This window comes from Papio anubis, chromosome 19 (genome assembly GCF_008728515.1).
Source record: "Papio anubis isolate 15944 chromosome 19, Panubis1.0, whole genome shotgun sequence".
Classification (NCBI taxonomy): Eukaryota; Metazoa; Chordata; class Mammalia; order Primates; family Cercopithecidae; genus Papio; species Papio anubis.
Genome location: NC_044994.1, coordinates 49,113,538 through 49,134,834, shown reverse-complemented (window position 1 = coordinate 49,134,834; position 21,297 = coordinate 49,113,538). Strand labels below are relative to the sequence as shown.

At 38.4% G+C, this 21,297-nt stretch overlaps 2 protein-coding genes across 4 annotated transcripts in view; one reads left to right on the top strand and one right to left on the bottom strand.

Moving 5' to 3' along the window:
* The window catches only part of WDR7 (WD repeat domain 7), a 405,254-nt gene extending 404,451 nt beyond the window's left edge, over positions 1-803 (bottom strand). Inside the window, exon 1 of the mRNA XM_009192785.4 lies at positions 715-803. The gene's annotated coding sequence lies outside the window, so the exon portion shown is untranslated. The remainder of the gene's footprint in view (positions 1-714) is intronic.
* A 164-nt stretch (positions 804-967) lies between these two features.
* The window catches only part of TXNL1 (thioredoxin like 1), a 38,755-nt gene continuing 18,425 nt past the window's right edge, over positions 968-21,297 (top strand). For all 3 annotated transcript variants that reach the window (XM_031658852.1, XM_031658851.1, XM_031658853.1), the window contains exons 1-3: positions 968-1,295; positions 14,450-14,546; positions 16,430-16,603. In XM_031658852.1, coding sequence (XP_031514712.1) covers positions 1,198-1,295; positions 14,450-14,546; positions 16,430-16,603 — 369 coding nt within the window. In that variant the 5' untranslated portion in view covers positions 968-1,197. The remainder of the gene's footprint in view (positions 1,296-14,449; positions 14,547-16,429; positions 16,604-21,297) is intronic.

Here is a 21,297-nt window from a genome sequence, read left to right as displayed (position 1 = left end):
TGGACTCTGGTGGTCTTCTTTGGGGAACAGAGGGTCTGGGCATAACATCATCTCCCCAGGTAAATCCAAAGACAAACAATTTGCCACCTAGCCTAACATTTAAAAGAGAACACTGGCGTTAGTCTGCCTTGACTTGAAATCACAGAACCTACTTCACAGGGATTAAATGAGCTAGTACACATATAAAGAGCTTATCTCTTGCCTGGTACATCATGTGGTAAATATTAGCTATTCTTCTTATTCACCCTCTCAACCCAAGAATTTGCACCTGGTGGTCCCCTTGCCTGGAATATTATCTCTCACCATCCATCTAACCCTTGCTTCTCTTTCAAGATTCAATCCAGGAGTCAGATTCCTAGTAAGTTTACGCTGCCCCACCCTTCCATCTCGTTAGTCTCCTCCGCTTCCTATTCAAATTATTGTTAGCGTCAGTCACTAGACCGTGAACTTCCTAAAGGAGGAGTAGTGTCTTCATCTTTTTGGTCAAAACCTAAAGACAGGTGCACGATACTTTCTGAATGATTGCACAGAAAGCGCCCCATATGTAATGAAGTCTGTTAATAAATATTCCTAAACCTTATTTTGTCTTCTGTGTAGACCTGCCCCGAATACAACACAGCAGTATCTTCAAAGTACTTCCAGTGGGTGCCTTGGACAGCAGCTAACAACCCCGGAGTAAGACGAGTTTTCTCTTCACTGTTACAACTCAGACACCTCCTCGGTGAAAGTCTCAGATCTGGGACACGCGGAGGAATATGCGAAGTTTTAAGTCTCAGTCTGCGCCTGCGCACGTGACCTCTACACGTCTGCCTCTGCGCCTGCGCCGCTCAAGGTAGCGCGCGGCTACTCAGTCGAGGGTGGGACTACGCTTCGCGTTTTGGCATTGGGCGGTGAAGGCCAAAGCGGACGGCGCGGAAATGGCGTCACGCCGGCGGCCCTACCGCGCGGTGGCTGCTGGGTGCCGCAAGACTTTCCTTCCTTCTCCTCTCCCCTCCCCCATCCCTCCCCGCCCCCTGGGCCGCTCCGCTCCCTGGCGTGACTCGGCACTGAGAGTCCCGGGAGAAGACGCCGCGGTCGCCGCCTCTTCTGACCAGGCCTCGGCCTTCCTGAGCGTCTCTGCTTCCTCTCCCAGATCGTCTTCTCCTTCAGTTTCGAAGCCAGTGGCGTCGCGGCCACCCTGCCGGGCTCTCTGTGAGGATGGTGGGGGTGAAGCCCGTCGGGAGCGACCCGGATTTCCAGCCAGAGCTGAGCGGCGCGGGCTCCAGACTCGCCGTGGTCAAGTTCACCATGAGAGGGTGAGGCCAGGCTCGAGCCCTGTGGGTCCCCGTCTGTCCTTTCTTGCTTTCCTTTCACTCTTTGTTGGTCCTGGTTTCCTAGCCGTCTGCTGCCCCGGAATGTCCGGCAGTGGCCGCAGCCCCAGGAGCTGCCGGAATTAGGCCTCATTTCTCGCGTGTGAACCCCCATTTATGCACAGGGTGTCCTAGACAGGCTCGGAGGCCTGACTGCCCGGCTTCTGCAGCTCAGTAGATTCCTCACCTGCTCCTTTTCAATCCTCTTACAAACTCTGCACTTGGGGTGGCCCGCCCCTATTCCTTTCAGCCTGTGGGATTCTCCGCAGCCACCCTTGCCTGAGCCTGACCCCTTCTTTCTGCGGAGCCAGCTGTCATTTGCATCTCCAGAGCTCCAAAAGCTTAATTTACCGAACATTTTGCTTCTCTTCACCTACATCTCTAAAGCCTTTGAAGATTCAGATGGGGCGATCCAACTAATATGCGTAGCTCTTAGTCCTAAATTTCTGCTAATGCATTTTGAACTAAGTTAACGTTGGGTTAGGGTGCTTTTTAAATTAGTTAAAATTTTTTCTTCCTCGTTCGGCCACTAAGCTGTAGCTTAGGCTTCCCTATGTATGCGATTGCAACTGGTCACACACGATAGTACATGTATAATATATTTCAGGTGGCCAGTTGGCCGGGTGTCTTAGTTTGACCAGGCTGTGTTTTTTCACTAAGAGGACAGAGATCTTAAAAAATGTTAACTGTCTTTGGTAAATATTGACAAAATTATAGGTCGCAGAACAGGTGGACCTTTTATAGTGGATGTGTGTGTAATAACGTTCCTATGTAAGAATGACCTGTTGGAACTCAGCGTTGAGAACCAAGATTTCAGCGTGTGTGTGTGTGTTTCACAGATCTCTCCTTGTGCATGTTGATAGTATTTAGTTAGAAGTATTAGAGGTCTCCGCTTTATTTTCCTTGACCCCTTGGCGTTATTTATACATCTAACTTGGAGCAGCCTACTACTGGTATCACTGTTTATGTAACACACTTTCCTGTCCAAATAATTATATAAACACAAAATTCCATTTTGAATTTCAGAGCAAAAATACAAAAGTTTCTAGTACATGGTTTACTAAATGTTGAGTATGTAAATGGTGACGTTAGGATTACATCGTTTTAGGGAATGGATGCAGATACATATGAAAACAAGACTTGTTTTTGGACCAGTCTCTTACACTGAATTGAAAAAGGATAGTACCTTACATTTCATATGGTGGACTAGAGTACCCATATGATATACGGAATTTTGCTTTTACTAAATTTAAAAGCATAAGTGATGTCATATATATTAAAATACCTAAAAGGAATGTTAGAATTCTATAATGTGTCTTCTCATTTTTAGCAATTTTGTAACGTCTGTATTCTTAATAATAGGGGAATACCTGTAGTACATTAAGTATCTAGGCCACAGTGGAAAAGGGAAGATATGATTTCAGTAAGGAACCTCACCTCACTTTTAGTTCACTTTTCTAATTCTGACCAGTCGAAGCTTTTATACTTTTATTCCTCAGTGATATATTGTTTTTCCCACTTACTATAGCAGTGGGAGAGATAATAGAATAATAAAGATTGATTGAAGTGAGAAAAGTGGGGAAACATTGCTGCGAAGGAAGGTTTTTTCTATCAATGTGGTGTCATTTAAGCATAAGCATAACTGCAGAAATTGATTGGTAAAGGTCTATTACTTTTGAAAAGGTATTTTAGTGGAGTTAAAATTATTTTTCTTTGTAAAAACTGAGGGAAAATTAATGTTTGAATTGGAGTAAGTTCAAAAGCATATTTATATTACGTTTACAAATCTGGTAAGAGTATTGTATTTACCTTTAATATTCCTCGAACTTATTGGCCATTAATACATCCTGTCTAAATTCATTGTCAATAGGACCCCAGATTTATGTATATGAGGGATCAGTATTAGACTCAGAAAGAACTGTATTCAGTAAAATCTTGTAAGAAACCTCTTAGATCAAAGTTAATACGTCCCAGTTTAGACTGAGGGCATAGTTTCTCCAGCATCTATTTCATTTCCTTTCCAGCCCTCTTTTAAACCTTTTTTCTTTTTTTTCTTTTTTTAACTTCTATGCTTTATCCACTCTCAGTCTAAATTTTACTAAAATGATACATAGATTGTTTTCCTGCATAAGAATCTTTAGTGCCTTATGATAAAATATATATAACATAAAATTGACCATTTAGCCATTTGTAAGAGTATAACTCATTGGCATTAAGGACAATCAGCCTTCTGTCCATGGATTGAACCAAATGGGGATAGAAAATACTAGGGAAAAAAATTACATTTGTGCTGATCTTGTACATACTTTTTTTCTTGTCATTATTTTCTAAATACAGTATAAAAACTATTTACATAGCATTTACATTAGGTATTATAAGTAACCTGGAGATGATTTAAAGTATATGGAAGAATGGACGTAGGTTATGTGCAGATACTATGCCATTTTCTATCAGGCCATTGAGCATCTGTGATTTAGTGTCTTGCTGGAGGTCCTGAAACTAATCCCCTGGATACCCAGACTTGACTATACATTCACAATGTTGTGCCACCATCACCACTATTTCCTAGAATTTAGACAGAAATTCTACATCCATTAAAGGATAACTCCCCATCCTTACTTCTCCAAAGGGACAAAACTGTACCCATTAAGCAGTAATTTGCCTCTCCCTATGTACCTCCTTGGTAACTTCTATTCTGCTTTCTGTCTCTATGAATTTGTCGATTTGGGGCACCTAATATAAATGAAATCATAACATTTGTCCTTTTGTTTTTTGACTTCACGTAGCATAGTGTTTTCAGGGTTCATCCATGTCTTAGTATGTCTCAGAATTTCATTCTTCTTTATAACTGCATGACATAGTCCATTTATGTATATGGCAAATTTTGTTTACCCATTCATTTTTTGGTGGACATTCCAGTTGTGTCTTCCTTTGGCTGTTGTGGATAATGCTGCTATGGGACATTACTATACATGGATCTCTGCTTGCTTGCCTGCTTGCTTTTCTTTTTTCTCATTTGTTAGAGACAGGGTCTTGCTCTGTTGCCCAGACTGGAGTGCAGTTTTGAGATGATGACTCACTGCAGCATTGAATTCCTGGCCTTGAGCAATCCTTCCGCATCAGCCTCTCAAGTAAATGGGACTACAGACACATGCCACCATGCCCGCTAGTTTATTTTTTGTTTTAGAGACTAGGTCTCACTTTGTTGCCCAGGCTGGTCTTAATCCTGGTTCCAAGCGACCCTCCCACTTCAGCGTCCCAAAGTGCTGGTGTTACAGGTGTGAGTCACTGCACCAGGCCTTCTGTGCTCATTTTTGAATTGAGTGGTTTGTTTCTGGGTTGAGTTGCAGGAGTTCTTTGTATATTCTGGATGTTAATATTTAATTTGCAAATACTTTGTCACATCCTGTGGGTTCTCTTTTTCTTGATGGTATCCTTTGATGCATGAGTTTTAAATTTTGATGAAGTACAATTTATCTATATTTTTGTTGCCTGTCCTTTTGGTGTCATATTCAAGAAATCATTGCAAAGTTCAAAGTCATGAAGCTGTCTCCCTGTCTTTTCATCTAAGAGTTTTATAGTTTCAGCTCTTAAGTTTAGGTCCTTGATCCATTTTGAGTTAATTTTGGTATATGTCATAAAGTTAGGGTCCAGTTCATTTTTTGGCATATGGATATCCAATTTTTCCAACACCGTTTATCAAAAACACTGTCTTTTCCTCATTGAATGGTTAGCACCCTTTTCCCAGAGTAGTTTTTAAGGATTAAAACAGTCAATGCTTACGTATTCCTTAGTCTGTGTAAGGAACTTGTTTAAGCTCTTATATTGACTCATTCGTTCCTCAGAATAACCCTAACAACTGTCCCTGTTTTACAGTTGAGGACATTGAGTCACAGAGAAGTTAAATAACTTGTTTGAGGTCCCATTAATAAATGCATTGTTTGAATTATAAAGTGCTGTTCTTGATCTTTCCAGCCTAAGGAGAAAAGAAATGCACGTTCATCTCTGTGTATCCGCACAGAGCCTGACAATTTTTGATATACCTTTCCTTGAATAATTTACACCTCTGCCTGCAATTCAGTTCACTCTCTGATACTCTTTTTCGTAACATTTTTAAGCAGGTGTCTCCAAATTGTTACTTATGCCCAGATACATTTTAGTGGTTATAAGTAGTACCAGTTTTGTTGTTACTAAACAGTTGAAAGAATATACATTGTGTCATCTGTCGTCCCAGTCTCCCCACCCCCACCCCATTAAACAGTGTGAATGTTTTTTGTTTTTTTGTGTTTTTTTGAGATGGAGTCTTGCTCTGTCGTCCAGACTAGAGTGCAGTGGCATGATCTCAGCTCACTGCAACCTCCGCCTCCCAGGTTAAAGCAATTCTCCTGCCTCCTCCCTGAGGTGAGCTGGGATTACAGGCGCACCACCACACCTCAAGCACTTTTTGTCTTTTTAGTAGAGATGGTTTCACCATGTTGGTCAGGCTGGTCTCAAACTCCTGACCTTGTGATCGGCCCGCCTCGACCTCTCAAAGTGCTAGGATTATATGGTACTTCTAGTTCTAGATCCTTGAGGAATCGCCATACTGTTTTCCATAATGGTTGAACTAGTTTACAATCTCACCAACAGTGTAAAAGGTTCCTATTTCTCCACATCCTCTCCAGCACCTGTTGTTTCTGACTTTTAATGGATCGCCATTCTAACTGGCGTGAGATGGTATCTCATTGTGGTTTTGATTTGCATTTCTCTGATGGCCAGTGTGATGATGAGCATTTTTCATGTGGTCTGTTGGCTGTATGAATGTCTTCTTTGAGAAATGTCGGTTCATATCCTTTGCTCACTTTTTGATGGGTTGTTTGTTCTTTCTTGTAAATTTGTTTGAGTTCTTTGTAGGTTCTGGATATTAGCCCTTTGTCAGATGAGATTGTAAAATGTTCTCCATTCTGTAGGTTGCCTGTTCTGATGGTAGTTTCTTTTGCTGTGCAGAAGCTCTTTAGTTCTTAATGAGATCCATTTGTCAATGTTGGCTTTTGTTGCTTTACGCTTTTGGTGTGTTTTTAGGACATGAAGTCCTTTGCCCATGCTCTATGTCCTGAATGGTGGCCACTCTAGGTTTCTAGGTTTTATGGTATTAGGTCTAACATTTTAAGTCTCAATCCATCTTGAATTAATTTTGTATAAGGAGTAAGGAAAGGATCCAGTTTCAGCTTTCTACTTATGGCTAGCCAATTTTCCCAGCACCATTTATTAAATAGGGAATCGTTTCCCGATTTCTTATTTTTCTCAGGTTTATCAAAGATCAGATAATTGTAGATGTGTGGTATTATTTCTGAGGACTCTGTTCTGTTCCATTGGTCTAATCTCTGTTTTGGTACCAGTACCATGCTGTTTTGGTTACTGTAGCCTTGTAGTATAGTTTGAAGTCAGGTAGCGTGATGCCTCCAGCTTTGCTCTTTTGACTTAAGTACCATATGACCCAGCCATCCCATTACTGGGTATATACCCAAAGGATTATAAATCATGCTGCTATAAAGACACATGCACACGTATGTTTATTGCGGCACTATTCACAATAGCAAAGACTTGGAATCAACCCAAATGTCCATCAGTGACAGACTGGATTAAGAAAATGTGGCACATATACACCATGGAATACTATGCAGCCATAAAAAAGGATGAGTTTGTGTCCTTTGTAGGGACATGGATGCAGCTGGAAACCATCATTCTCAGCAAACTATCGCAAGAACAGAAAACCAAACACCGCATGTTCTCACTCATAGGTGGGAACTGAACAATGAGATCACTTGGACTCGGGAAGGGGAACATCACACACCGGGGCCTATCATGGGGAGGAGGGAGGGGGTAGGGATTGCATTGGGAGTTGTACCTGATGTAAATGACGAGTTGATGAGTGCTGACGAGTTGATGGGTGCAGCACACCAACATGGCACAAGTATACATATGTAACAAACCTGCATGTTATGCACATGTACCCTCAAACTTAAAGTATAATAATAATAATAATTTTTAAAAAGTGCTAGGATTACAGGCGTGAGCCACCACGCCCAACCAGTGATTTTTATCTTGAATTGATGAATATATCCGTTTTGTAGATAATGTTTACCATGCACTGCATTTTTTTTTTTTTTTTTTTTTTTGAGACAGAGTCTTTCTCTGTTGCTGCAGTGATATGATCATGGCTCACTTGCAGCCTCGACCTTCTGGGCTCAAGCAATCCTCCCAACTCAGCCGCAGCAGTAGCCGGAACTACAGACATGCACCACCGTGCCTGGCTAATTTTTAAATTTTTTGTAGAGATGAGGTTTTGTCACGTTGCCCAGGCTGGAGATACATTGAATTTTCTTAAAGCAGATCTGCCTTTGTAGTTGGTTAGGGTTTGTTACAATCTAAGAAGGATGTCAGTGTATGTTAGGATGTTGAATTCTAATAGTTACGATAGCTTGACCAAATAATTAAATATATATTAAACATATGTTAATTACATACCACAGAATTACTGATGACCGAAGGTAGTTTATTGAAGTGCAGAGTTAGCAGGTCCAGTAGTCCGTAGGAACCAGGCAGAAAACGTTAGCAAGTGAAGTAAGTAGCTGTAAGACGAGGGCATATCGAAGCCGTGGAGAACAGAGTTGCTTTAAAATGTTAACTTTTTATTAAAGTGCAAGTATACAAAAACGTGCAAGAAATAGATCATTACCAACACCCCAGACTCCCCGCACCGTCCCAGGCTTCTTTCCTACTATTCTTGAATTCTAACACTACAGATCAGTTTTGCCTGTATTTGAACTTTATAGAAATAAAATCATACAGTTACGTAGTTTGGCTACCTTTCAAGAGTTTAATCTTGGCAATTGATTTGGAAGTAACAACGAAAGGCACTGTTTAGGACACTGTTTTGGACTTTTTAGCATAGCAGTTAAGAGTTGGGTTCTGGGATCTAATTCTAGCTTCGTAATTTGTTGTTCTTGGGAGTCATAAAGCTTAAATGAGGTGACATGAGTTTGTGAATGCATAACATATAGTAACTGCCCAATGAATGCTAGCTGTTTTATGTAATTAATAATACCAGTTGTGATTAAGCCTGCCCATTAGTAAATATAGCACATGTATAAATTGCTTAAAGTTTTACCCTGCAGGAAAAAAGAAAAAGAAAAAAAAAAAACCTTTAACTGTGGCTTTAGAAAGCCTATTTTTATTATCCACTTACCAGTTGTGTGTGTTGACACAAGTTGTTGCTCAAGATAAGACACTGGCTACTGTAGCAAATAGGGAAGGACATCTGATTCATGAAATGGAATTTATATTATATTATGACTATAGAAAAAAGTGTATTTAAAAGAAGCTAATGTTCTTTCAAAGAAAGCTGGTCTTGGATTGTATTTAGGAATTGCCTGTTTTAGTGATGGCCCTGCCGCCAGCTAGTATGTTTGTTGTTGGGCAGGTCATCTTCTGATCTTCAGTTCTTACTTATTGGTTAATTATATTAGGTTATGTCTGTTTTAAAGTTTTAGTTCTGTGGGTTTCTTTTTTCTTTTTTTTTTTTTTGAGACAGAGTTTCACTCTTATTGCCTAGGCTAGAGTTCAGTGGCTCAGTCTCGTCTCACTGTGACCTCTGCCTCCCAGGTTCAAATGATTCTCCTGCCTCAGCCTCCCAAGTGGCTGAGATTACAGGCATGCGTTACTAGGCCCAGCTAATTTTGTATTTTTAGTAGAGATGGGGTTTCATCATGTTGGTCAGGCTGGTCTTGAACTCCTGACCTCAGGTGATCCAACAGCCTTGGCCTCCCCACAATGCTGGGATTACAGGCATGAGCCACTGCGCCTGGCTAGGTTTATTTCTTTATACATTGTAGAAAGCAGCTTACTGTATTCTTTTTCTCAAACAGCATAACTCAGAATCCTTCTAACATATACATTTTATATATTGGATTAAGCAGATAAGTTTTCAAAGAGAAAGTTTAGAGTAGAAAAATAACTTTTTTTTTCTTCATTTTAAATGTCTGGACTAGGTGATCTCTTGAACCTTTTGCAACGAAATAAGAAATCCTAGATTGTGCAGAGGGCTGCTAGTCAGATTAAGGTGTGTGCAAGAGAAAAAGGTGTAATTCTGAAATTCAGGCATACTGGGTGCATAATATTTTAGAGCTGGGAAAAGTTCTTGGAGAGTCCTTTTATCTTATACAGAGAAATCAGGTGACTTGTTCATGATCTCAGCTAATGGAAATTTGTTTACTCTCAACTGCTCATGTTGAGGAGACAAACATCTTAGGTAAAATGATCAATTGGCTGGGCACAGTGGCTCACACTTGTAATCCCAGTACTTTGGGGTGCTGAGGTGGGAGAATCACTTGAGTCTAGGAGTTCAAGATCAGCCTGGGCAGCATAGACAGACCTTGTGTCTACAAAACATCAAAAATTAGCAGGGTATGGTGGCACATGCGTGTAGTCTCAGCTGCTTGGGAGGCTGAGGTGGAAGGATCACTTGAGCCTGAGGGATTGAGGCTGCAGTGAGCCGTGGTTATGCCACTGCACTCAACCTGGGTGACAGAGTGAAACCCTTAAAACAAACAAAAAAAAGACAAAAGAAAATGATCGATTTATTTGAATGATTGTTTTGTGAAATTGCGCTGCTGTATGTATTTGTGCCTTTGTATATATTTATGCTTTTCTGCTGATGTATTTTGATTTTTGACTAAAGTTCCAGCCTGTGATGGCTAACTAAAATTAAAGAATCTAGATAGTCTTGAAACAGTTTTTTGCACAGTAACCGTAACTTTAATAGTCTGTTCAACTGCAAGATGTCTGTCTGTAACACCCGTTAACTCATCAATAATTGATGAATAGAGAGATGTCAGTGTAATATGGAAGTTGTATTGGTTCCTATGTGATTTATTCCTAGGTAGTAAAAAATAGACATAGAAATAAAACCTTCATTTGGAAGCAGAAAGCTGTCAGCCACACAGGCAAATTCCCTTTCTTGTTTATTTTAAGAAACTTAATGAAGTTAAATAAGAGTGCCTACACCTAGCGCTTGTTCCCCAGAAGGGTTTATTTTCAGTGTTGCATTTTCTCTTGTTCTTTCCTTAATGGCAGCCCCACTGGCCCAGAGCTCCACTTCAGTCTGATTTGTCACAACACCTGTAAGCATCATTTCCAGTTGATTTTGTTCATTTCAGATATTCCCCAGGGTAGCTTCCAGCTCTGAGCCACATGCTGGGATGTCCATCTTTTTCCTGAATCCTAGTTACTGTCTTTTTTTTTTTTTTTTTTTTGTCCCGAGATGGAGTCTCTCTCTGTTGCCCAGGCTGGCGTGCACGATCTTGGTGACCTTGGCTCAACTACAACCTTCCGGGTTCAAGTGATTCTCCTGCCTCAGCCTCCCGAATAGCTGGGACTACAGGTGCCCGCTACCACACCCGGCTAATTTTTGTAGTTTTAGTCGAGACGGGGTTTCACCATGTTGGCCAGGCTGGTCTTGAACTCCCAACCCAAAGTGATCCGCCTGCCTTGGCCTCCCAAAGTGCTGAGATTACAGGCATGAGCCGTCATCGCACCCAGTCTAGTTACTGTCTTTCTTAGTGATCTTGTTACAAAATTGCATGGGTTTCAAGTAGTTTGCCACAAACTTATTTTTCCCATAAATTCTCTTTTTGGTGTGTGTTTTTGCAGGAGGGTGGTTTTCATGAATGGATATATTGTACTATAGCATGGATACCTCTGTAATTTGTGATGCCTGTGTAAATGCAGTTAACGCTAAATTCTTTATTCTCAACTCATTTAATATTTTAAAATGAAAATGCCTGTTCATCACAGAAAAGCAAAGGATACAGAATTATGGATACTAACTGTTCATTGTGCCTGTCTCTGTCTTTTTAATATGCATTTACATATATAAATAGGTTTGAAATGTGATCCTAGAGAATGTTTTATAATGAGAATTTCTTGCCCCCCAAACACTACAAAGTATCAGGCTGGCGTGCAGTGGTGTGATCTTGGCTCACTGCAACCTCCACTTCCCCAGGTGCAAGTGATTATCCTGCCTCAGCCTTCTGAGTAGCTGGGATTACAGGCATGTGCCACCATGCCTGGCTAATTTTTGTATTTTTAGTAGAGATGGGGTTGCACCACGTTGGCCAGCCTGATCTCTAACTGCTGGACTCAAGTGATCCGCCCATCTTGGCTTCCCAAAGTGCTGGGATTATAGTTGTGAGCTGGCCCCTGTCATAACTTTTTAAACTAGTTTTCCATTGATTGCCGTTTAAATTGTTTTCTAAGCTTTCACTATTACAAGCATGTTACATTGAACTTCTTTATACTACATGTTATTGTGAAATAGAGTAAGTGTTGTTAAAATGGAATAGACTTTTAGAAGGGAGATTATTGGGTCTTGGCTTGTGTTCATTTAAAATAGATATGACCCAATCAGTGGCCTTTGAAACATGGTGTAGTGATTTATATTCCCATCTATAAAGTTTAAGACTAATTTTAGTTCACTGTAAATATTATTTTCTTAGATTTTTGGTGTATGGCTTCAGGATAACACAAGGTGAAATGCTGATTGAAATGTTAAGAATGTGGAATTGATCACAACTTGAGTTTTAACATTTGTTTTTATTTTGTGCTTTAGAATTTGCTTTTTCTTACATTTCTATATGAAAAATCCAACATTTTTCTTATTTCTACAAACTTTTATTGAGACATACATGGCACACAATTAGAAATGTATAGTTCAATTAATTTTCACGAACTGAACACACCTATTTAATCAGCTTCCAGACAAACAAAACATTGCTAACCTCCAGAAGTCTTATTCTATCAGTAACTCACTAAGGTAACCATTGTCCTGATTTCTGATACCATTGATTGGTTTTGCCTGTATTTGAACTATATATAAATAGTCATATAGTATATGCTAGTAGTTGCTTTCTTTCCTCCACGTTATTTGTGAGGTTCATCCATGTTTTTGCAAGAGGTTTTACACCAGTTATTTTCATTACTGTGTAGTATTTCATTGTATAACTATAATTAGCTTACCCATTCTTTTGTTGATAAGAATTTCATTGTTTCTAATTTTTGACTCTTAGAACTGTTACTAATAACACTTTTTCAAATGCTGTAAGGTAAACATGTCTCTTAGATGCATTCCCCAGGAATGTTGATGGGTTAGTGTATTTCTAGCAGTTTGTTTTTTTCCCTCCAAAATGGTTAATACCACCTTGCACTGTCGCAGTATATAAAAGTTTAGTTGCTCTGCATTCTTGACAATACTTCATTCTAGTTGTAGCTATTTTTGTGGAGTTGGTTTTAATCTGCATTTCCCGGGTATCCCTGGTGACTAATGAAGTAGAACATCTTTCCTGATTTATAGAAAGTTTTTGACTTTATTTATTGACTGTTTGGATAATCTCATTTGTCAAGGACCTATTCAAGAGTTCATTCTTTTTCTTTTGGGGTTCCGTCTTGTCCTTGTTTTGTAGGAGTTCTTCACATGTTAGAAGTGTAAGTCCTTTGTTTGATATGTTTTGCAAATACTTTTTCCTAGTCTGTTAAAGGCATTTTTTGATGAATAAAAGGTTTTAATCTTCCAGTTTATCAAATATAGTCCAATCTGTCAATCCTTTTTTTTTTTTTTTTAAAGTACTTCTGTATAAGAAATCATTGCTTAGTTTGAGGTTTTGAAAGTATTTTCCTGTATTTTTTCCTAAAACCCTCATTGTTTCACCTTTTACATTTAGATCTACAACCGATCTGGAATTCGTTTTTGTGTATGGTGTGTTGAAATTCATTGCTTTTCCTGTATGAGTATATAGTTGATCTAGCAGTATTTATTGAAAAAACCATCCTTTTCCCACTGCAATGCTGCGTCAAGGTTTTCAGACATCAGAGTACTGTATGTGAGATGGGTCTGTTTCCAGACTCTTCTTTAAAAAGAAAACTGATTTGATCAGTTTGCTTATTCTTGTACAAGTACTGTATTCTCTTAATAAAGGTTTATGATAGTTCTTAAGGTAATTTTTTTTTCAGATTAGAATCTCAAAACAACTTGGGCTGTCCTTGGTATTTCTCTATAATTTTTAGAATTGAAATTTGTTAATTTCTACAAAAAAACTTGCTGAGATCTTACATCAGTTGTAAAGATCAAATTGGTATCTTGGCAATATTGAGTTTGCAAATTCATAAGCAGAGTAAATTCCTCCGTTTATTTAGGTTTTCTTTAATTTCTTTCGGTGAGAACAAAGCTGGAAGACTTAACACTATTAGATATGAAGACTAAATATAACATCTAGGCTCATTAAGACAGTATAGTATTGATACAAGTATATATAAATAACTTATTCAAATAGACCAGAGAAACAGGCCTAGGGTTGTGGTTTGTACCTGTAATGTCTGCGCTTTGGGAGGCCCAAGGCAGGAGGATCACTTGAACCCAGGAGTTTGAGACCAGCCTGGGCAATATAGTGAGACCCTACTTCTCAAAAAAGAAAAAAAAAAAAATTAGCTTGGTAGCTGTGTGTGGTGGCATGCACCTGTAGTTGCAACTACCTGGAAGGCTGAGGTGGGAGGATTACTTGAGCTTGAAAGATTGAGACAGACTGCACTGAGCCATGATCATGCCACTGTACTCTGGCCTGGGTTACAGAATGAGACCCTGTCTCCAAAAAAAAAACAGGTGCGGTGGCTCACGCCTGTAATCCTCCCATCACTTTGGGAGGCCGAGGCAGGTGGATCACCTGAGGTCAGGAGTTCGAGACCAGCCTGGCCAATCCAGTGAAACCCTGTCTCTATTAAAAATACAAAAATTAGCTGGGCATGGTGGTGGGCACCTGTAATCCCAGCTACTGGTGAGATTGAGGCAGGAGAATCAACCTGGGAGGAGGAGGTTACAGTGAGCAGAGATAGCTCTATTCCACTCCAGGCTGGGCGACAGAGTGAGACTCCATCTAAAAACAAACAAAAAACCAGATAGTCAAAAGCCAGCAGTATCAGTGTTTGTTCTATGTTATGTTTAATTGACAAGTGATTTAGAATTACAATCTTCATTGGTATTTTACTTAGTGTTCCTTTTCCTTTTCTAACAGGTGCGGGCCATGTTTGAGGATTGCGCCAGCATTCAGTTCCATGAGTAATAAATATCCACAGGCTGTTTTCTTGGAAGTCGATGTACATCAGTGTCAGGTAAGGGAAAGGAATCTTTTTTTCTTTTTAATTTACTTTTGAATAAATTTGAAATCCAACATTAATATTCTTCATTTATCTCTTGATGCACATAGTACTTATTCCTTTGAAGATAGGAAGATGTTATGTTGATGTCATTATTACAGATGTCATTATGGCTGCGTTAGTTAAGAAGAGTAGCACATTATTAATTGCTTCAGGTTTGTATTAATCACCTTCTGATATAAAATTAATTCGATGTTGTTAATAGGTCACCCAGCAGTTCTGTGTAGTACATTTCCTTATGTTTTGCAAACCTAGAATTGTATCTTCTACCCCCAAGGCATTGGCATTATATAACAGTGGCAAGGAGTTCTAGTTTGAATTGATCAGTTTGTAATCTTATCCCCAAATCGACACACTGAACAGAAACTTTTTAAAATGGATGATTACTGTTGATTGAGCCACAGTGTTGTAGGTGAATTGCCCTGATTACTTAGTTGTATGTGACAGTTCTGTATTTGTATATGCAGAAATGTGGGGAATTGTTAAGGAGAAAAAAAAATGGAAGGCTCCTTCCAACACTAAAAAATAGAGTCTTTAGTTCTAAGGAACAACTCTATAGCTCTGCAGCTTTATCTTTGTTAAATTTCTGAGTGTGGAAAAAATTTTAGAATATTACGTAGTGTGTAGTTACTTTGGGAATTTGTTGAAAACCCTACGTTATACACATTTATGTTTCAGCACTTAGTTGCGTGTAATTGCACTTTATCTTTGGTCCCTGATTTAATCACTATTTCTGAAATGAAAGTGCTTTCTCCTGGAGCTGTTCTGTCAGGTATTGTAACCACTGGCTACATGTGGTTACTGAGCACTTTAACTGTGGCAAATTCACATTGAGATGTACTGAATGTATAAAATACAGATCAGATTTTAAAGACTTAGTATTTTAAAAATGTAAAATACTGCATTGCCTTTTATGTTGATTAGATTGAAAATGCATGTATTAGGTTTGCTGTAATATTAAACTTGATTTTACTTATTTTACTTTTTTATTATAGTTAATAGAAAATTTAAAATTGCATGTGTAGCTCACATGCACTACATATCCATTGTTTTGGGCAGCACTTTCCTGAAAGGTCATAGTTTTTTCACCTAGAGGCTTTGAGAAGACATTCCTATGTTATCTTTATGTTCTTTTTCTTTAAAAAGTGTAGTAATGATTTTCATAATATTTGAATATGTAAGGTGCCATATTTGCTTTACTGTTTCCTTTATATTTGTCATGAAAAGTTTAAACTGGGATACTCAGTGGGTATTAGGTAATTTCCATTCAGTAGTTATAGTCTTATACGATTGTGAAGCTAGCACAGAATTTAAAAAGATAGCTGTTAGAATGTGTTCGATGGGTGACCGAAGTCATTTCTGTAAGAGTGAAAATTGGGTGATGGTGGCAGTGCAAAATACGTTACCTCTTTTTCATAGGCAGATTGGCTACCGGTTTTCAGACATGCACTTTTTTCTAGTAGCAGTGGTTTGTGTTGACTTTATCAGTACCCTTCTTGGTTATTCTTTTTGAGAAATAAGGTAATTATAAAAGACCTGTCTGGAGTAAAGCAGAATTTCTGCATTGGAAGCTAATTTTTCTACTAGATGATGTATTTAACAGTAAAAATGATAAAAGTGTAGGGAATGTTCTTTATTGTGTGTGTAAAGGTGATGTAGCTATGCCCAAAGGGGAACTCTCTTAGGATAGGTCTGTTTTGTCCTTAAATAACAAAAATGCAGTATTTTACATGTTTTTAGTTTATACTTATGATATTTAACTTCCATAAAGGTGTAGAATGAATATTCAAAGTGGTTTAAGATTTAATTCATAACACTGTCCAACTTGCCAATTCTAGGGAACAGCTGCCACCAACAATATATCAGCAACACCTACATTTTTGTTTTTTCGAAACAAAGTGAGAATTGATCAATATCAAGGAGCAGATGCTGTGGGATTAGAAGAAAAAATCAAGCAGCACTTAGAAAATGACCCTGGAAGCGGTGAAGACACAGATATTCCAAAAGGCTATGTATGTAGACTGAAAAGTGAAATCATAATATATAATATCTTGTACATGTCATTATTTGGTTAAAATGAAATATAACTATGTTTTCATGTTCTATCTTTTATTGGTTTAGAATGCTTTTAAATAAGAGCTTTCAAATTAAATTTATTAGCTGACTATTGAGTTTTGTCTGTATGTGTACATCTGTGTGTTAAGCCTCTATCATAAGCCATTTTTCCTAAATTTCTCCTAATTGTCTTTGCCACATTTTCTTAATCTGCTTTCTGAACTATTTTAATAGCCATTTAAAAATACTAGCTTTATACTTTTTTTCCCAAAAGTGAAGTATGCATTGGAAATTTTTTTTTTCACTTTTTGACAGTTATGTAAAATGACTTACAAGTTTTAATTATCGCCATTATATATTGAACTCCTTTTGCTGCCACTCACTTCCTGTGGTTTTACATTTTAAATGTAGGCCCTCTTTTCTGGCACTCTTTTTTTAAAAAAAGTCTAGTTACTGATTTTGTTTTAGAATCAAATTTGACTTTAGTATCACATGTGGTATTCTAGGTTTTAAGAGTAACTTATTCCAAATAGCAACATAAAGACTAAGAATCTAAAGGATAGTGTGTGGAAACTACAGAGTATGAATAGTTAGAATGCAGCATTTTTAATTTGAGAGCTATTCAAGAAGGAAGCAAACTTTGGAAACAGCACTTCGTGGTATTAGATTTTTTTATACAAATAGGTAAATCCTACATACTAAGAGATATATATAGTTTTTAATTTCTCTGTTTATAAAGTTACTGCACTGGCATATCAAGGAATGAATTTTTTAAAAAGTTACCTCAAGTTAAAGCTAATTTTTTTTTTTTAATTTTGTTTTGAGGCAGAGTCACTCAGGCTGGAGTGCAGTGGCACAATCTCGGCTCACTGCAACCTCCGCCTCCAGGGTTCAAGCCATTCTCCTGCCTCAGCCTCCCCAGTAGCTGAGATTACAGGCACCCGCCACCATGCCTGGCTAATTTTTGTATTTTTAGTAGAGACAAGGTTTCACCATGTTGGCCAGGCTGGCCTCGAACTCTTGACCTGAGGTGATCCATCCGCCTCGGCCTCCCAAAGTGTTGGGATTACAGGCATGAGCCACTGCGCCCAGACAAAGCTAATATCTTAAACAAGGTATAACTGGCATATTAAAACAGATCTGTGTCATGGAGCTACAAGTCCTCTCTATATCATGCCGAATGAAGAGATGCTATAGTCCAATAAAAATGAGAGATTCTTTGTATATGTGTGTGTAGTGGGAGATTGGAGGGGTGTCAGAAAGCATCAGTAATGTGATACCAGCATTAATTTAGGCAAGTTCAATTACTGTTTATTTAAAATAGACCTGTAATTTGAAATTGTAATGTCCAATTAGGAAGTATGAACATATCGTTTATGTCAGGGTTGTTACATCTTTTGGACAGTTTTGGAAATCATTTAACTTGTAAACCATTGTGTTTATATCTTTGTATTTTTTCCCTTTATTACTAAGGGTGTTTGCATTAAAAAGTCTTAGGAGCACAACAGTCTTGTTGCCTAGCTGCAGGCTTACTCCTTTACACATCAGCTGTGGTATGAGTGTTTTGGCCTCAGATAGGAAATAGACAGAAAAAAATGAAGTTTTAAGAAATAAAAACTCAGTTTTTGTGCAAATGTTATGGATAAAATATGAAAAGCTGTTATTTTTAAATGTCCCTTTTTTTCTGTCAGGTGTCAATCAAGACATCAAAGGTTTGAACTATTTATTTAGGTCTTACAGTGTTATTCAGTATTTAAAATTGGTAATCTTATATAACCATGATACCATTATATCTCCAAGAAATTTAATATTGATACAGTATTTCTAATTATCATACATTCAGATTTTCTTAATTATCCCCAAAATATTCTTTATGGCTGCTTTCTACCATTTAGGGTCAAATCAAGGATGATGCATTGCATTTAAGTTGTCCTAATTAATATTCTTTGGTCTAGAAACTTTTCTCTGCCTTTTTTTGTCATGGTTTCCCGTTTTGGAATTCTAAACCAGTGCCAGTCTAGTCAGGGTGGCCAGTAGGCGCACTTGTCTATTGAACATTTTCTTATATGACTAGTGCAACTGAGGGACTGAATTTTTAATTTTATCTAATTTTAATTAATTTAATTTTAAATTGCCACTTGTGGCTAATGAGTATCATGTTGAATAGCATGGGTCTAGGCTCTCTGTTTTATTTATTTATTTATTTATTTATTTATTTATTTATTTATTTATTGAGATAGAATTTCACACTTTTGCCCAGGCTGGAGTGAAGTGGCACGATCTGCAACCTCTACCGCCCCTTTGGCCCCGGCCACCGCCATCCGGTTGAAGCAGTTCTCCTGCCTCAGGCTCCCAAGTAGCTGGGATTACAGGCACGCGCCACCGCAGCCCGCTAATTTTTGTATTTTTAGTAGAGGGGGTTTCACCATGTTGGCCAGGCTGGTCTGAAACTCCTGACCTCAGGTAATCCACCTGCCTCAGCCTCCCAAAGTGCTAGGATTACATGTGTGAGCCACCGTGCCCAGCTAGGATATCTGTTTTAGAGACAGTTGCATATTCTGGATTTACCTGATTATTTTCCTATGATTGGCATGTTGATTATAAAGGTAACGACATTTATTTCTCATTGCAGGTTTTCAGAATATGTCAGTTTCCAGTTATGTCAAATATGCAGTGTAATAATGCCAGTTTGTCCCAGACAGTGTTGTATATTGTATAACAAAATACTTTAATGCAGCCCTTTAAATATGTTTTGTGAGCTGGGCATGCAGTGGCTCACACCTGTAATCCCAGCACTTTGGGAGGCCGAGGTGGGCGGATAACCTGAGGTCAGGAGTTCAAGACCAGCCTGGCCAACGTCAGAAACCCTGTCTCTACCAAAAACACAAAAATTAGCCAGGTGTGGTGGCACACTGCTGTAGTCCCAGCAACTTGGAGGCTGAAGCAGGAGAGTCGCAGGAGGCGGAGGTTGCATTGAGCCGAGATTGAGCCACTGCAACTCCAGCCTGGGCAGCAGAGGGAGACTTCGTTAAACACACACACACACACACACACACACACACACACACACACGTTTTGTGTGCCCCACAATAAATAAAAATAAAAACTATTGAGAAGAATTTACCCACTTAGTATTTTTATCATTTCGGTATTGCAAGTCCGACTGTAATGTTGTCTTAATCCTAGATAGCATATTGAAGTGACATATAAATAGGACGGAAGACAAAAACATTTAAAAGATTTTGTCAAAACTGCCCTTTTAAGGCAAATGTTCATAATGCTCCGAATAATTCTGCTATAGTAAAACTTTGCTCTGTGGCCCTTCTTTCTTCCCTCCCCATCTTTTAAATTGGCTATACGTTACTCTGAGTAATACATTTACTATAACATTTTAGCCTTGAAAGCATTTAGGCTGTTTTATGTATAACTAGAGGTCTATACTAATGATTATTACCATTTTCATATTTACTTGACATACAAAGTTTTCTTCAGTCTTTCAGAATTATGTATGTATGTATTAGTATCTTCTCTTTAAAAAACGTAATGAAAGCCCTTTGAGATAGAGAGGTGAACATGTGACTCATCTATAATACTTGGTAGACTTGAAAAGTAATCCTTGTTTAGATGAAATGGATACTTTTCTAGAAAAATACACTTTTACCAAAATCAACTCTACTAGAAGCAGAACACCTGAATAGACCAGCACCATAGAGAAATAGAAGAAATAGTCGTAAAGATTTCTTCCATAAAGACTTCTATGACTTTACAGGTAAATGTTGCCAAATCCTTATAAAGATCAGGTAATCTAGTGTTACTGTAACTACTTCAGATCTTAAGTAAAAAGAAAACTTCTAAATTTATTTCTGAACTATGACATTGATCTGATAATTTGACAAAGTATGCACCAAAAAAGAAAGCCACAGGCCAGTTTCAATTATGAATATTGGTGTAAAACTTTTAAATAAAGTGTTGGTAAACAAAATTCAATAATATCATCATGGGCTGGGTGTGGTGGCTCACACCTGTAATCCTAGCACTTTGGGAGGCTAAGGTGGGCAGATCACTTGAGGCCAGGAGTTGGAGACCAGCCTGGCCAACGTGAAACCCCAACTCTACTAAAAATGCAGAAATTAGCCAGACGTGGTGGCACACGCCTATAATCCCAGCTACTCAGGAGACTGAAGCAGGAGAATCACTTGAACCCAGGAGGTGGAGGTTTCAGTGAGCCAAGATTGCACCACTGTATTCCAGCCTGGGCGACAGAGTGAGAGTGTCTCAAAAAAAAAAAAAAAATTAATAACAAAATTGAGTTTTTTTAAAGCATGTAAAAGATGTTTATATTAGGAAGTTTACTTAATCTGTGACATTAGTAGACCTATGGAGAAAAATCATGATCTCCAAATATGCAGAAAAGGCATTTGACAAAATTTAAATACCCCTTTATTCCTAAAGCATTCAGTAAAATCTTAATAAGGGAACACTGGAAGCATTCCTACTAAAGTCAGAAACAAGACAAGCATGACCAACCGCTGTTAACACAACTCTGACGTTGTGTGGGAGGTATGGAAGTGTTAGTTAATACAGTATACAGAGATGGACATGTGCTGACTGACATCACAGGGAAGCAAACAGTAAAATCCAAAGTATTGAG